The sequence below is a fragment of the Opisthocomus hoazin genome, chromosome 4 (genome assembly GCF_030867145.1).
Source record: "Opisthocomus hoazin isolate bOpiHoa1 chromosome 4, bOpiHoa1.hap1, whole genome shotgun sequence".
NCBI classification, from domain to species: Eukaryota; Metazoa; Chordata; class Aves; order Opisthocomiformes; family Opisthocomidae; genus Opisthocomus; species Opisthocomus hoazin.
The window spans coordinates 54,573,820-54,589,881 of NC_134417.1; the positions used below are offsets into that span (position 1 = coordinate 54,573,820).

At 44.7% G+C, this 16,062-nt stretch overlaps 1 protein-coding gene across 1 annotated transcript in view; it reads right to left on the reverse strand.

The window, feature by feature from the left end:
- The window catches only part of PLCL2 (phospholipase C like 2), a 112,310-nt gene extending 101,364 nt beyond the window's left edge, over positions 1–10,946 (reverse strand). The window contains exons 1-2 of the mRNA XM_075419059.1: positions 10,686–10,946; positions 9,615–10,146 (exon numbers count right to left, since the gene is read on the reverse strand). Of these exons, the coding sequence (XP_075275174.1) occupies positions 9,615–9,914 (300 nt within the window). The 5' untranslated portion in view covers positions 9,915–10,146; positions 10,686–10,946. The remainder of the gene's footprint in view (positions 1–9,614; positions 10,147–10,685) is intronic.
- Positions 10,947–16,062: the final 5,116 nt, after the last annotated feature.

Here is a 16,062-nt window from a genome sequence, read left to right on the forward strand (position 1 = left end):
AAAAAAAAAAACATGAGGATTGCTAAACACAAAGGTGTCTTCGCTCCAAATGACTTAAGGCTGGGAGCAGATGTCAGGAATGGAGGCTTTTTCTATTCTTCTGTCTCACAGTGGTTGCTGTGGGAGGCAAGCTAATGAGCCAAACGGACTTTCAGTCTGACTCTGGCAACCTTTCTTAAATTCACAAGGGCTGGAAGCTTTTGAAGACCGGGGGAAACAGATGCATCTGCCCTAACCTGCGCAGCCAGCCTTCATCGCACGGTCAGTGCTCAAACCCACTGCGAAGGCTGACGGCCTGGCGCTCGAAGCAGCGCTCCCTCTCTGTCACTCCTTTTCAGGGATTCACGAGCAGACACAAACTACTGCCGCACTGCATGCACCATGCAGACAGCTCTGCTCTGTGCCAGCACTCTGCTGGGCGCAGAAAGGTCTCCACAAGCTGTTAAAGAAGAAAAGCAGAGCATGGCCAGTCTGCAGTCGCTCTGCTGCTGGAGCAGAAAAGCCAAGCTGTGGGACGGATGGGGAGAGTCCAAAGAAGGGGAGGGACGAACAGGCAGGGTGACACAATGGAGAAGGTGACAAACCGGAGCCAGGCTAAGCAGGAAAGTAACTGACCCATGTCATGAATTCTTCCACAGCCTTACTTCTAAATCTACAGAACATCAAGAAGGCAACGCTCACAGCTAAAAGCACTTGGTGCCTTCACACCGCGCCACCGCTCTCAGAGCGGATTCCAAGTCAGGGTGGCCATTCCCTGACAAAGGACCACGCCTGAGGAACACGGTACGCGTTACTCAAGATGAGGAACAAGTAAATCTGAAAAGTGTCAACCGCAAACAACGCTCGTGAGATGCATCACTGCAACTACTACAGCTGGGGAGAACAAACAGAAAATAAAGGAGAGCTAGAGTTTAACAAATCAAGAACAATCCAATAAGTCATAAAATGTTTTTGGAGGTTCTTCAAAAGCAACAAAAACATAACACCATCCGAACGCAAACTACCAATGTCTGCTCTAGCTCTCTCCACTACGTGGTAGTAACGTGCCATGACAAATACATTCTCATTTCACATAAATATTAGTCTTTAACTCTAGGATTCAGAATGAAAATGCTTTTTTGGGGCAACCTGCTATTAGCATATTTAAAAAAAAAAAAAACTGATTTAGTGGCCTTTCTCTGTAAATGGCAAGATACATTTCAGTTGAGTCAAGCTGTTTCCTGAAGTGATTTATTTCCAGCTGAGTTTTTCTGGCCTTACGCAGCAAAAATGTATGTATTTCAGTAACTCAGAAACTAACTATTTCTCCAATATATACATGAAATATATTCATTCTGCTTCCAAGTTACTAAAGGAAAAAGCAAGGTAGAGTATATAAAATTAAAGTTGCTGTCTTGCCTTTTTTCTTTTTTTAAAACAATTCTTTCTGTACCGGTTACACCAGTCACCTAAACTCAATATACAATGCCTATCCTAAAAACTCCAAAAATAACTCGTAGGAAGAAAACAATCTAAACAAAAGCTTTGACAGCCAGGTGAATTCCTGTCCTTTTAGTCTAAATTACACTTCAATAATACAAAGAATTACTTAGTAATTTTTTAAATTATTATTTAAATAAACAGTCATTTACACTTCATTTTAAGGAATGCGGTTAAACTGTTGACAATGTCAAACACTTTTGTCTTGAAGAACTAGGTAATGAAATCTACAAAGCATCAGAATTTTCCATCGTAAGAGGTGCTTCATGAAACAAAATCGTTCTGCTGCAGAATTTTACAACCATTCTTCCTCTCCTATCCTACACTAAAAAGGGCAGTAAAGGATGGGGATATGTTCACTTACACGGATGCTAACACATTATAATGCTCTGCCTTTTTTATTGAAGGCAAAATAATAATGCTGGTAAGAAGAAAGGACAAAAGAAAAACAAAAGAAAATAAGGAAAGAAAAACAGAAGTCATAATCACAGAGGCTCAACCATAAAAAGAACTCAAAAATTCTGTCGAAGTGCTTTCTAACAAAAGAGCAGCAGTTCTTTTTCATCTGCAATACTGATGATTTCATAATTTAGGGGAAATATCAAACCATTTTCAGCAAGTCTAGTGAAGGTATCAGGACAGTCACGACACTAACACACATAACATCAATTACCTGCTCTGTATTTGTAGGGTACCTATTTCTTATACCAAAATAAAACCCACAAATAAGTTTATTTTATTAAATATTTTTACAGTAAATTTGGAAATCTGGCTTAGTATCTTGTTATTTTATATTTTTCACTTTATAAAAATCCCAGCTGCTATTCTGGAAAGGGTTTTGATTGTTTGTTAAAGGCACTTTCAGTCTGCCTGCGCTGATGAACTACGCACTACAATTTCCAGAAGGTGAATGTTTGGCATCTGAAAAGATCCCTGAACACAGGATGCAATCTGAAGTACCCAGGGATATTTTATTACTTATTCCGAAGGGTCAAATGATATTAAAATGAATCCCAGGAGAGGCAGAAATGAATCATCTATTTAACTTTCCCAAGACTGCACCGGTTAACACTGTGAGCCTCAGTACTGCTGATTTCCAGTCACATGCTATATTCCACTCTTCGCTGTCTTGAACATTGACATTTGGTGAGGTCAAGGTCTAGCCAGGCAGAGGTGGGTGAACTCAGGCATGCTCCTCTTCAGAGGCAAGGGACAGATGAGTCCATACTGACAGTCCTTGAAAAGAAACTAGTTAAGTAGAAATTAAGAGATGTTTTGCAGTCAAGACGATGGGTAACATATCCTTCCAAAGAATCCCTACATATGTAATCTCCTACAACAGGGAGAAGTAAGTACAGTGATGGCACTACCCCACGTTTAAAAGGCACGCCAGATGTGCAAATCAACTGTAAAACAGTAATGATGGCCTTCATAAACACAACTGCAGGTGACACTTGCTACTTACTCTCCTTAAAGACAAACAAACCAGCCCCTTTCAAAGCACCTTTTTTTTATGCCAACATAAAATTTGTCCTTACTGTCTATTACTTTATTATGTTTAGAAGGAAGACTTTTGCTCATAAACTGTATTTCTGAACTAGATTCTACAACACCATATTGGCCAGTTTACAGGCGGTAAAGAGTAAAATTAACTGCTTTTTATTTCAACCATGGAGCACAGAATTATATTTAAAACCCATAAACTACAATCATTTAACAAAAAAAAAATCATGTATTACTGTTTGATGGAAATGAGAACACAGTTAAAACTGGCTGTTCACCTGAAGATGGAAGAGCTGCATGCATGTTATGAGGTAAGTTAAGATCAGAAGGAGCCTGACAAATTGAAGATCTGAAACAATTAAATGCAGTCAGCAGGAAAAGTACAAGTTTTTAAACTCTGTGCAGATGATTCCTTTTGCCCATATACAAAGAGGAATAATCAGCCAGTAGCTCTGCACAGAAAGATCACAAACAAAAGGTGATTAAAAGACAAAGAGCATCAGACTGAAATTTATTAACAGTCGATCATGTAGCAGAGCAGTGGAGCAGAGTAGACTGACCTCTTGAGGTCTCTTCCAGCCCTATTTTCAAACATTCTTCAGTACACATATGCTGCTGCTTTTTACCATATTTTCCTCTTCTCCACGTATATTAAACACAAACCTCTACACACCTTTCTTCCCCCAAAATCTACCTGCTAGTCTGTCTATATTTGGAGTTTTGAATTTTGAACACAATCCCACATTTGTGTGCAACGATTAACATTTTAGAATCAACGTACTAGTATCATAATACATGTTTTAACTTAATTTGGCCCTTAAAGATAGACAATCGGAAAATTTTATTTAAGGGCTTTTATTAATAGAGGCAGTGGGAATAATACAAAGATTGACGTCAACATCATCCATGGACCAGCAAAGGCTGGGAAACTACGCAATTAATTTGTCCTGTCAGTCACAGTCTAAATTTTTAAATCTTCCATGAATGCAATCAAATCATGGGAGCAATGCATTATCTGTGAGCCATGGGTAGGAGACCACTGCTCTAATTCCTAGCTTAAAAAATTAGATTTTTCACCATTGAACAGACTGAACATTTTGTGGATATTCTAAGGGTTTGGGGGTGGAGGGGGTGAAGGAGTTGCTATTATTCACACTAGCCAAGCTCTTTACATAGTCAACAGAAATAGATAGATAAGCTCTTCCAGAAGAGAAGTCAGAGAAGCTAAATTCATTCACATTAAACTCCCACTCCGAGTCATCTTTTGGAAAAAATACTTTCTCTTCATGGGCTATAGTACCTAAGCTAACTAATTCACATGCTGAACTTGGGTAAAGTGAGTATCCTTGTGTATACATTTCTAGAAACACCTTTTTTTTTTTTTTTAAATTGTGTTACATATATCCAAATAAAATTTTGATCACTGCGGTTTATAGAAAGTACTAATGCAAATAAAAACATATATCAAATGCACTGCACAACATACTTATTCAGTGGCTGTGACATATCTCAATCCAGTGTCACTGTTAACAAGTAGTAAACTGCCTGATATATATATCTAATGTATATATACGATACTATATACAATACTCAAGATATACAGCTTTTGTATGGCAGAAAATATGATTTAGGAAGAGCTACTATATGGTGTTAAGTATTGTTTTAAAATATAGATTATATTTTAAAAAATTAGGAAGCCAATACACAATAAGTAGTAGAGGATGAAGGAGGAGGAATACAAATACTGATAGGTGCTCTGACCTTCTATAGGCTAGCTGAGAGTCCAACAAATCAAAGGGTAAGTATCCTCTAACAGAAAGCTCCAGCATTTATGCAGCTGCAGTTAGCCATTCAGATCTCTCATACTGTTTGACAAACCAAAGAGATGAGACAGAATTACTATAAATCAACAAGAAGAAACTAAGAAACAAACCAACAAAACAAATCCAGAAAAAGCTCCTCAGAAAAATCTACGCTTTGGTTGTCTAGATGAAAGCCTGCCCAAGGTAAGATGTAGGAGTAGCTAAACTCTCACAGCCTTGCTTCCTAAATGTGTGGGGTTCTTGTGGTGTCAAATAGCATGTGTGCTCTGAGCAAAGTATCTTCTATTGCTGGGACATTCATGTCTTTCTTCCACACCGATCTTCTGTAACCACGAAGAATTCACCTCATAATGTAGCATTTTGTTTCCAAGGAGAAAGGGAACAGAGAAAGAAAGTCCATGCTAGTTTTCTCCTTCTTTCCTCTATATGGCTGTTTTGTTTGAACTTAAGGAGCCTTAGCACCTTTGAGCCTGTGATTGTTCAACCAAGTTTACTTGAAAATGTCTAGCACATTGAAAAGCTACTTGGACATAAATGCATATATATATATACACACACACATATGTAAAATATCTCAACAGTGTCACTACACTCGTTTCTTTCCCAGTATGAAAGATGACTGAAAATCAGGTAATTTCATATACTTTGAACTAATTCCAGCAACCTAACTCCTTCATATCCTTTTAGATGGAAGGTGAACAACTATGATCTATCTATTCCTGGGTCTCCACAAAGACTTGCTGACATGCCATTGTGGCGATGGTAGTTTAGGACTGTAGAGAACCTACACCTACTGAAAATACTACTTCAGAGTTTACCATGAATGCAAAAGGCTTTATTAAAGCCTTTAAAGCAATCACAGTGGTAGAAAATACTGCATAACATTCTCCCATATTTCATATTTTGTACACCTGATACAAACAGGTATACAGTATGAACTAGAGATCACAGAAGACTGAACAAGGCAATAACATACACTGATATTTTAATAAGGAAAAAGAAGATCTTGATGCATATGCTATAGAACTCCTCAGTCACAGAAAGACACAGACATAAGAATGTTTCGTTTCCAAAGCCAAGCTCTGCTGAAAATTGTACCCTAGAATATCTACCTGCTAAATTTAGTTCCTCTCTTCTCACCAACTTTGGAACTTAGCAGTTGCCAATGCTCAGCAAGTGCATGACTTACAAAATGAAAGCTTGAGTTTACACCCAGAATAAAAAAAGGAAGATACAAATTTAAGTTACGAGCCAAGAAATTTATTGACACCGAGATCAGTATTACCATATGCAAAAAAAAAAAAAAAAAACGCTGGACTTTGCTTCCAGATACATGTTGATAAGAACACTCCTGCTCACAGAATGCCAAGCCACCTTTTTCCATTTATTTCTCTTTGTTGTCTTCCTAAATAACCACAGTCTCTCCTCAGTGCCTCTCTTCTCATTTTATTACTGTAACACCTCTCCTAATAAAGACATATTTATCCCGCTGGATCTCTTTCTGTCTAGGTCTACAGTTTTGACAAACTGTCAGGTTCCGCGAGCGTTTATTGTTACTGGAGACCCTTGGAAGCAAGCTAGTCTGAGGAAAAATATACACCACAAGACATTTGCTGCCTTAAAGCTTCTCGAACTCCTACCACCTCAAAGCCTCTTTAAGGAAGATGTGGAGGAACATCACACAAAAACAAAGCAAGCCCACTGCCAACTGTCAGAGCAGCTCAGAGAGGTTCACAGGATGCTTATATCCACACTGAACTGCAAGACAGACTAACTGTAAATTCACTCGTCAGAATATTATAGGAAGTGTTGTAAGAAATTACATTATAGGAAACGGTAGCCAGTTGCACCAAGGAACATATTATTGAAAAACAAAATAGTGACCAAGGAAACCACTACATACAAATAAGTGGTACATAAATCAGTTCGCAAATCAGGTATCTGAAGAGCCTAAATCCCATGTATGTCCCATGAATGCACAATGTGTCATCACTATCACTTCTGAAAAATCAGAATCTCATAAATACGTAGAGTAAGAAATATAAACGTGGAAAGGTCTCTTTAAACACAGATACGCAGTCCCTAGCCCTCAAGTCTGGTTCAGCAAAGGTAAGCAATGACCATAAAAACTGCTACAAATGAAGGGCATGATCTTTAACGCTTTCGGCCTAAATGCAGCTTATATACGAGAGTGAAAGGCCAAGTAAAATACCATGGTATGAAGAACTTATTAGTTTTTCCAGTAACAGAGGCTCTACCACCTGTCATCATCACAGATCACACTTCAGCCTCAAAGAGTATACTCTCTTGTACCAAACCAGAAAGAAAAAGCCAAAATTATGCAGGTGCACAAAATAAGTAAGAATAGAAAGAAAAAAATACAGACCCAGTGAGAAAAGAGAAAGAACACAGACTGCAAGTAAGAAAGGAAAGGGAAAAAACGCAGCGACAGCACTGAGAAGAGTTATGAAAATAGACAACCAATGGAAGCACAGACTAAAACCAAAGAAAGATACATTTCTGTGCTCCTGATTTTCATGCACTAACATGCAGTTCTAAAGAACATAATCTCAACTGGAACTATTATTCAAACATCAATTTTTCTGTTTGTGACTCAAAAGCCCACACAGTAATCGGCTGGCAAAACATTTAAAGTATTAGATATTCCATAAATGTGCATTTTACAGATCAACTAACAATGCTGGGTTTTGCATGGGGGTATGAAATCTGCATCTGCGTGGCACAGACCCGTTTCCTGAGGTTAGTCCATATACTCTTTAAGAGCATTTTTGCATCATTGATGTAAGTTACCAAAACTCCAGGAACACTTTCCAAAATTAGATTACATTTTACTTTTCCCGCTCTTTTTTACAGACCTCTGCTCTGCAAGAGCAGAAAACAAGAAGCATCTTAAGGTTTACGACTCATGCCAGATATTCTACAAGGCTTCATATCGAAAACCAGGCACCTACACAACCAGATTCAAACTACCTGTAAAATGCTGAACTAACCAGGCAGAAGAATATTCAGTATATATGAAGACAAGTGATTTTTCCCAGAAGTATTGAAAGAGTAATATCTAAAATATGGACCACATAATTTTAAATGCAGTTTTGTCAGATTTTTCCACTCGTTGTAATTATTCAAACAGTAACACAAAGTTGTAGCAATCAGTTCTTCGCAACTAAACAGATTACTGTTCACACTTGCAAAATGGTATTCATCAATAACAATACCAGAAAGTTGAGTAATTTTATACTCCAAGGTGCTATCATTTCTGTAGAAGCTAAGAATCTTGACTTAGGTATTCACGAAATGTAGCCCAAAACATATTTCCTTGACTCATGCTTCTTGATCTTAATGTATCACATCCCTAGGTAACATATCCTTGTTTGCTCCCCAGAGAGGCAGAAGGTTGCTGTATAATCAAATCATGCACTACAAAGTAGCATGATGGCATGCTACACACTGCAAACAACGCTAGTTGTCTTTCTCGGGCTACCACAGAAGAAACAAAACAGTGTTAGGAAATACCAGACCTGTAAAAAATCACTGGCAAATCCAGTAAACATGAAGTTACTCCAACCCCAAGCTCAGCTGCCCTTGCCTATTGTTATAATTTCTTTAACACACACGCGCGCACACACACACAGACAGACGCTCACGCCCAGCATCACTGCTCGAACAGGAAGGGTGGGTGCAGGCTGTCAAATGTGTTCCACTGCTGACTGCCCTTGCTCTCCCCTTGGCTTTTACAGCAAGGCCCAGGAGACGGCTACACAACTTGAGATACACTACTAGTCTGGAATTTCCATGCGTTTTTTCCTCTCATCCAGCCAGCAGAACTTCATTATGCTGATTTTGGATGCATATAAATATCTAAGAAGATGACAACAAATCTAGTTTGATTTTGATCTGGCTGATCTTGATTAAACTCAGTTCTAAAGTACTTGAACTTGTGCTTCCTTTCACAGCTAGTGCAGCCGTTACACCAACGGAGTAATTACTCTGTGTTCTCTCAGCCTTTTCACTGGACTTAAGAAAGCGAACCCAAGACAAAGTGTCAGCTCTCAGGAACCACGGATTTATGAAAAGAGAAGAACTGTAGAAATGTATCAAAAAAACACTGGCATTCTTTTCTCCCCAATCTCCATTCTACCACTGATGCTCCCCCTGCTTTCCAAGCTGCAACATTAGCATTCAGAATATGCAGAGCGAAGTATAAATAAACACGTTGCTGTAGGTGAAGTACAACACAGCCTGCCGTTAAACGAGCTGTCACTCCTAACAAGAACGCTCCCTGCTCCGCCTTCTCCCACCCCCAGCCCCACGAGAGCGGGGATCGCTGGTCGCCCGCCGTGTGCCTGTCACAAGCCAGCGGGGCCACAAAACCGCTCCGCACAGCTGCGCCCCAAATTACGAGGATACCGCGTCCTTCCCTGCCACGCTGGTGCCCATCTTGCCTTTTCACCAGCCAGCCAGTTTCTCTCGACTCCTCCAACCAGAGTTGGAGCCTTCTGTTTTAACAGACCTCAAAACATGATGCCCTTCCCCCCACCCCCCAGCGTGGATGTGCACAGAGCCATCCTCCCACTGCCGTCCACTTCTGACAAAGGAAAAATCAAGTCCCCTCACCACAGGGGGAAGGGAAAAGAAAAAAAAAAAAAAAGAAAGAAGGGAAAGAAGCCGCCTATGCTACCCTTTCATCTAGAGCCAGGGCTCTGTGAGCCAAACCCGCCGCCCGCATCTCCCTGCCTCCGCCACGGAGAAAGCGCCGAGACCCCGGCGGGGAGGAGCGAGCGCTCTTACCTTAATGATGCTGCTCCTCCGGGGGATGCCGGGCTTGCCTTCCCGCTGCTGGCCGGCGGCAAACCCCTTCTCCTTGCCGCTGCTCTCCGGGCTCGCAGGAGGCGCCGAGCCCGGCTCCCGGCCGGCTCCCGCCAGGGCGCAGTCCCCGTTGGAGACCCGGCTGCCGGCACTGTCAAAGCGGGACCTCCCGCCGCCGCCGCCTTCCCCATCTCCCGCCTTGAAGGCCACCTTCCCCAGGAGCGGCCCCGGGGAGGAAGGCAGCCCCCCGCCGCCGGGGCCGCCGCCGCCGAACTCCGCCATCAGCCTCCCCGGCTACCGCAGGAACCGCACCGCTGTCCCCCTGCCCTCCTCCCGCAGCTGCTCGGCGGCGGCTCCTCTTCCGCTTTCCGCGTATTCACGACGGGGGGATTCTGAGCGAAAGTCTCTCCCCTCCGCGCATCTGGCGGCCGAGGACGCGCAGCCCCGGGAGCGGCAGCGGGGGGGGCGGGCAAACGCCTCGGCCGCGTCTCGGCGAGCACCGGTCCCTCGGCACCTGGGGACGGAGAAGGAGTGAAACGTGACAGCCCGCCCTCACACCGGGGGGGGGGGGCCGCGCAGCACGGCGGCAGCGCCGGGCGGGCACCGGGCGGGCACGGAGCGCAGCCCCGCCGCGGGGGAGAGGGGCCGGCCCGCCCCGCGGCGTGGGGCCGGGGGGGGCGTTTGAGCGGGGCGGGAGGAACCGCGCTGGTCGGGCCGCTCAACCAGGAAAACGAGCGAGACGTTGATGGCGGTGTTTGGTGGCGAAACCCACAATCGCGGGGAGCGAAAAGAGAACTTGAAGCACGGCGCGGCCCCGGGGACAGCCCGTCCCACGCCCGGCGGGGACGGCCCGCCGCAGCCCCTCTCCGGCCACGCGTGACGGCGAGCAGCGGGCACCCGCCCGGGCGCCGGCGGCAACTTTTCCCCTCTCCCCGCCCGACACCCAGCCGCCCACAGCGGCTACACCGCGGCCCCGGGCCGCCCCGCCCCGCTGCCCGCCGTGCCTCCACCCGGTAGCCGGCGCCCTCCCGCACGCCGCGCCCCGCTACCCACCTCGGCGGCGAGGTGCCGCGGCGAGCCCCCCGGGCTACCGCCGCCACAGCCGCTTTCTCCCCCTCCTCTCGCCTCCTCCCCGCTATGGTCGCCGCCTCTGCCCGGAGCCGGATACAGAGAGAAACTGATTCATGCGGTCGCTCCCCTCGCTCGCCGCCGCCCCCGGCTCGACACTCGGCAACGGCCCCGAGAAGGGAGGCAGCCCCGGCCGCCCCCGCTGGGAAACTCTCCGGGGAAGGCAGGGTGAGCCAGGGCTCGCCCCCCGCTCCGCCCGCCGCTGCCAATCACCGGGGCCGGCGCCGCGCCGATTGGGCGGCCCCGCCGCCGGCACCCGCCTCCGGCAGCTCGGGGGCGCTGCGCCGGGGGGCAGGGCCCGGGCGGCCGGGCCCTGCCGCACGCTGCTGCCCGGCGCGGGGGACCCGCTCCTCGCCGCCCCGCCCCACGGTCCCGTCCCGTCCCCATCCGAGGGGCTGCGCCGGCCGCCGGGGCACGCAGGAAGGGCGGGGGGCCCCAACGGTCGCTCCCGCGCTCCGTGAGGTGCCCCGCGGGCCTGGGCCTCGCCCTGCCGCCGGCGCCTCGGCGGAGCTCCCGGCGGGCGGGAGCGGAGGGGCCCGGGAGCGGAGGGACCCGCTCCGATCCGCCGACCGGTGACGGGAGGGAGGCGGCGGGGTGCTGGGGCAGTAAAAGCCCGGTGAAAACCGCAGCCTGGCGACTGTCGGCCTGGGGAGCGTGTGCCCGGCGCGCCCTTACCTGCCCCTCACGCCTCGGCGCCTGCTGCCAGGCGGGCGCCAGCGACGGCGCGCGAGGAGCGGCTGGCGGGAGCCACGCGCTGCGCCTGTTCGCACGTCTTGGCATGGCCGCCCATGGCGATAGCTCGGCGCTTGGCGATCTGAGTTGAAGAAAGGGAAATGAAATGCCGCGGTTGAGGCACTTGGCCCTCTGCTTGAGGTTCAGAAGCTGAGTCAGACGGGGAGGTGCTACGTCGAGAGCACGGGCAGAGTTAGGAGCCGCGGACACAGGAGCGCGAGGAGCCACAGCTGAGGCGGCCCACGCCATCCGACCGTCGGCGTTTGGCCGAAGGGGTTAGTGCAGGAGCTAGACTCGGACTACAGCTGAACAAAAGCACTACACTTGTGATTTAGGTTCTCCCAGTCACCCTCTGGAGATTGCTGGCTGTGTCTGGAGCCTTGGTGCCGGAGACCGGACTCCTGTCGTAGGTACCCGGAACAAGGCAGCGTAAATACCCACCGTGGGTGTGCTGGTGCGGAGTCCCACAGTGGAAACACTGGAGTGCAGAGTACATTTTGAATCCTGCCCCTCAGCTGCAGGACCTTCCTGCGGACTGCCGAGCAGTGCCTCCGTCCATTGGTGGTGGCCCACAGCCCACAGTCACCTCCACCTTCTCCTGGGGGACAGCAAGAAGCAGCTCACTCCTCTGAAACACGGAGAGCTGCGGGGGCGGTGCCTTCTTCTGTCGTTGTGATTAGACCGCGTGGAGCGTGAGAGCCTTTATTTTAAACCCCTCTCTTCCTGAAGGGATTCACATCCGTGTCCTCACTGCCACTAGACAGCTCCCAGCTTGCAGACTGCTGCTGGTGAGAATGTTTGCCTTGGGAAGCTGTGCCACACTACAGAAAGGAAACCAAGAGACACTGGGCCAGGAAGAAGACGAAGCACAAGTGGGAACGCGACTGCAGTTTAGCAGTAATCTGCTCACGGGCGTTATTAGTTAATTGTCTCGGTAGCAAGGAAAGGACCAAACAACTCACCCTTGAGGTGAGAGGTCCCGTAACTAAGATACAGCAATTCACTTGTCTTCATATCATGGAAGTGCCACGCCACTCCCACAGAATAAAACTGCTTCAGTTGCATAATAGTTACGTGTAATAAATCATTAATCTCTGGTCCATGACTTGCAGGCAATATTCTGCCCACAAGCCTGGACAACGGTGTTCGTCACTATAGGAAAAAGGGGCCAGGAAGTGTTATCCAGCTTGGAGGAAAGTATGAGCCCATTTGGAGGATATTACTTGTTCAGTAGCATCTCTAGTGGGCCACGGAAGTTCAGAACCTGACGCTGCTACATCACTCTTATACATGGTCCCAATTTTAATCAAACTATTAACAATGCTTAAGTTTAAATGAAAACCTAGACATTTGCAGGATTTAGGCTATAAACACTGAGGGACACCAATATTACACTTAAGGTTGGAAATAGCCAAACTTTGAGGTTTTCATTAGCTGGAGATACAGCAATTTCACCATTTGCCCTTGTCTGAACGTCCCTTGTCTGAACATCTTGCCTTGCCATGTAAGTAGGAAAAGGCAGCCTTGAATATTAAAGGAATGTTCAGTATTGTATCTGCAGGTGTGCACATCACAAACCACCCCTTACAGGAGACACTTTGTCGTTAGGATCATCACTGTTTCTTCTGGAGGATGAGATTTACGCGCAACAGGTACAAAATGTTATTAGAATCATTTGTCACAGAGCGTTGGCAGTAAACTGGTGAGGAAGAAGATGTGTGCTTTGTGTCATGTCACTACTTAAGATGCACATACTAAAACACCAGTTTTAAGGCCTTTAGCAAAATTTGATCAGTCCTGTCTCAGAGAAAAAAGAAGAAAAAAGCCCTCCCTTTTCAACTCTGCTTATCTGTCCAACCTGTGTAGAAACAAGATAACACCACTGAAAAAGAAATGATTTCACTTTAGGCTTGGTGGTTCTGTAATGAATGATATCAAGACCTGCAGACATTGCCAGACTTTCGGCTGTAAAAGTGATGATTAAATACAAAGGAACCAGTAAAACTTCTGAACTTCATCTTAGGGACACATGCCTGCAAGTCAATATAATAGGACCGGCATTATGCTCATTCTAATTAATGAAATTTAATTAGTGATGAAGACATGGTGTCAGACACTAAACTAGAAAGGTTGTGCTAGAAAGATGGAGGTAGCAAATAATTATTTCTCTCACTGTGAAAGTTCTTCTGATAGCCATTCACTGATTTTTATTCTTGCCCTGTTCTGTTCTGCAGTTTCCTGACATTAGCAAAGTGTTTATTCAGGCGCATTTTGAATGCATTAAGTTCAAAAATGCTTCCATCCCATTTACAAAATGAAGCATTTCTGACAAACCAAAGTCCCAGAAATAGCCACTAATATCAGGCTGCCTTGTGGAAACCTTTGTTATCCCCATGAGCCCAGGTTTCTGAAGTAGTTCATGTTATGCTAACGTAAACCGTATACTTTCTTTGCCACAACTTTTTGAATACCATGGGCCGAAGAAACTTTCTTATTATTCAACAGTGGCCTCAGCAGGCTCTATCTGTTTAATTGTTAGATGAAATAAGGATTATAATGGAATCAAAGGACACCTCTGTGACAATATTTAACAGAACTTGCTGTCGTGTGCACATATTAGCTATTTCCGTAAAATCCTATTAAATATCAGAGTTCCACAGCTAAGCTAATATTATGCATTGAACTTTTCTAACTCAAATAGCGTGGCAGTAGAAACCTGCCAAGAAACAGGCAGTGTTTAAACCCCTAACCAGTGGCTAAATGACCAGAATTTAAACAAACCAAATACCAGATTATTACTAATATCCTAAATGTTTTTTTATTCCAAACATGAAAAACTTTAATTACTAATTATCATTTTAGATGTTGCTTTTCTGACATCTCTGCTTGGAATATGTTTTTTCATTATTATAAGTATCTCTAGAATTCCAGTGATAATTTTTGTAATTGCCTGACTTGATTGTTCAGGTCACAGTCTTGCACATATTTGTTTATTATACTTGTTTATAATTAAGTATACATGTTTAAGCAGTCCCATTACAGTCAGAATCTCATTCATAATTAATCCAAAGCAAAGTTTAGCTATAAATAATGCATTATTGTATACAACATCTGTAAAGTGCAGGTGTGTCGTATGCACATAAAAAGAGCAGACAGTACAAGTGGGGGAATATGAACGGATGTGCACTAAAGACAGCAAAAATGTATGTAGGCAAACATAGGCTGAATTGACAGATTTGTTTACTGGAAAGCATTTGTTAACAGTGTGTACTTGAAATTAATTATGTTTATCATTTCAGAAAGTTCATTATACTAGTACGAGGATTTTTTTTTTTATCAAGCAGCTCAACCATTTTAGCCTACCAATTGCAGCCTAAGGAATGTTTAGTCTCTAGCCTACCTATCACGCCAATTAGTTTGGCTACCAGCCTGCTAAATTCGAGGGTTGAGGATTAACAAGAGTTTAACAGTAAATCAACTTTTCCCCTCCAGACTACTGAATCCAGGAGTGTTTTTCCAAATCAGGATCATTCAAAAGTTCTTCTCTAAACTGTCTGTAATTAAGACAATCATGCTGTGGGGTTAGTTGGCTGCAATGCAGCTTTAAATCACATTGCTTTGAAAATGAGACTCTTTGTATGTTGAAGAAAAGGTCAAGATTTTACAAAACTGAGCAACAGTATTCCCTGCCTTTTAAAACAGTGAACTAGACACTTTAATGGGAAGTTGAAGAGGAGACATGAAGGACTTTCTGGAAATCAGGCTCCCTTAAGGTCTCAGTTTCCAAACTAGAAATTCAGTCTCTTTTGAAAGTCTTGACCTAGGCACCAATTCTGAGTGACTCTGTTGGGGATCCTGAGCCTATCTTAACTGGAAAAGAGAGTTTATCACATTCTAATAGCACTTTGTTTGTTTGCCAGTCTTGAAAAAGCTAAAATCAAATCTTTTTTGTTTGATTTTAGTATCACTATTTGCAAAAATTTATTTTGTAACAATCATATTTGCGGTTATACTGGGTAAGGTTTCCATGGAGCAAAATTTGTATTTTCTTCTACTAGGAAAGACAGACACGGTGGATAAGACTTGCATCATGCGCATTTCAGCTGAGGCACATATGTTTTACCAGAGAGACTGCAACAACAAACCTGTTCTTGAAGTGTTTCTGGTGCATCATTAAAAAGAGCATGCAAACAGTGTTTGCCACCTCCTAGTGTTGTACTCTGCCCTCTGAGGAGAAGTTACAAAATGGACTGAGCGCCAGAATTCTGCAAAGGATTTGATTTCATTTTGTCCCTCCTTATATTTGTTAGTAACTATTGGATATATACAGAGTCATTTGACTTCTGGGACATAAGGCATTTCGTAAGTCATCTATTTTTGTAATTTGAGACATCTGACTCTATTATTACAGGAGCATGCAAATAAAATAGCCCACAATGAGCTTCTGTAACTTCTTCAAACCTAAAGTTTTCTTTTGCAAACTAACTAAATTGTTAATACTGATCAAAACCTTCCATTAAACTCTCACATAGAAAACAACAGAAAGCTTTTAGTTTGTAATTTCAGGATG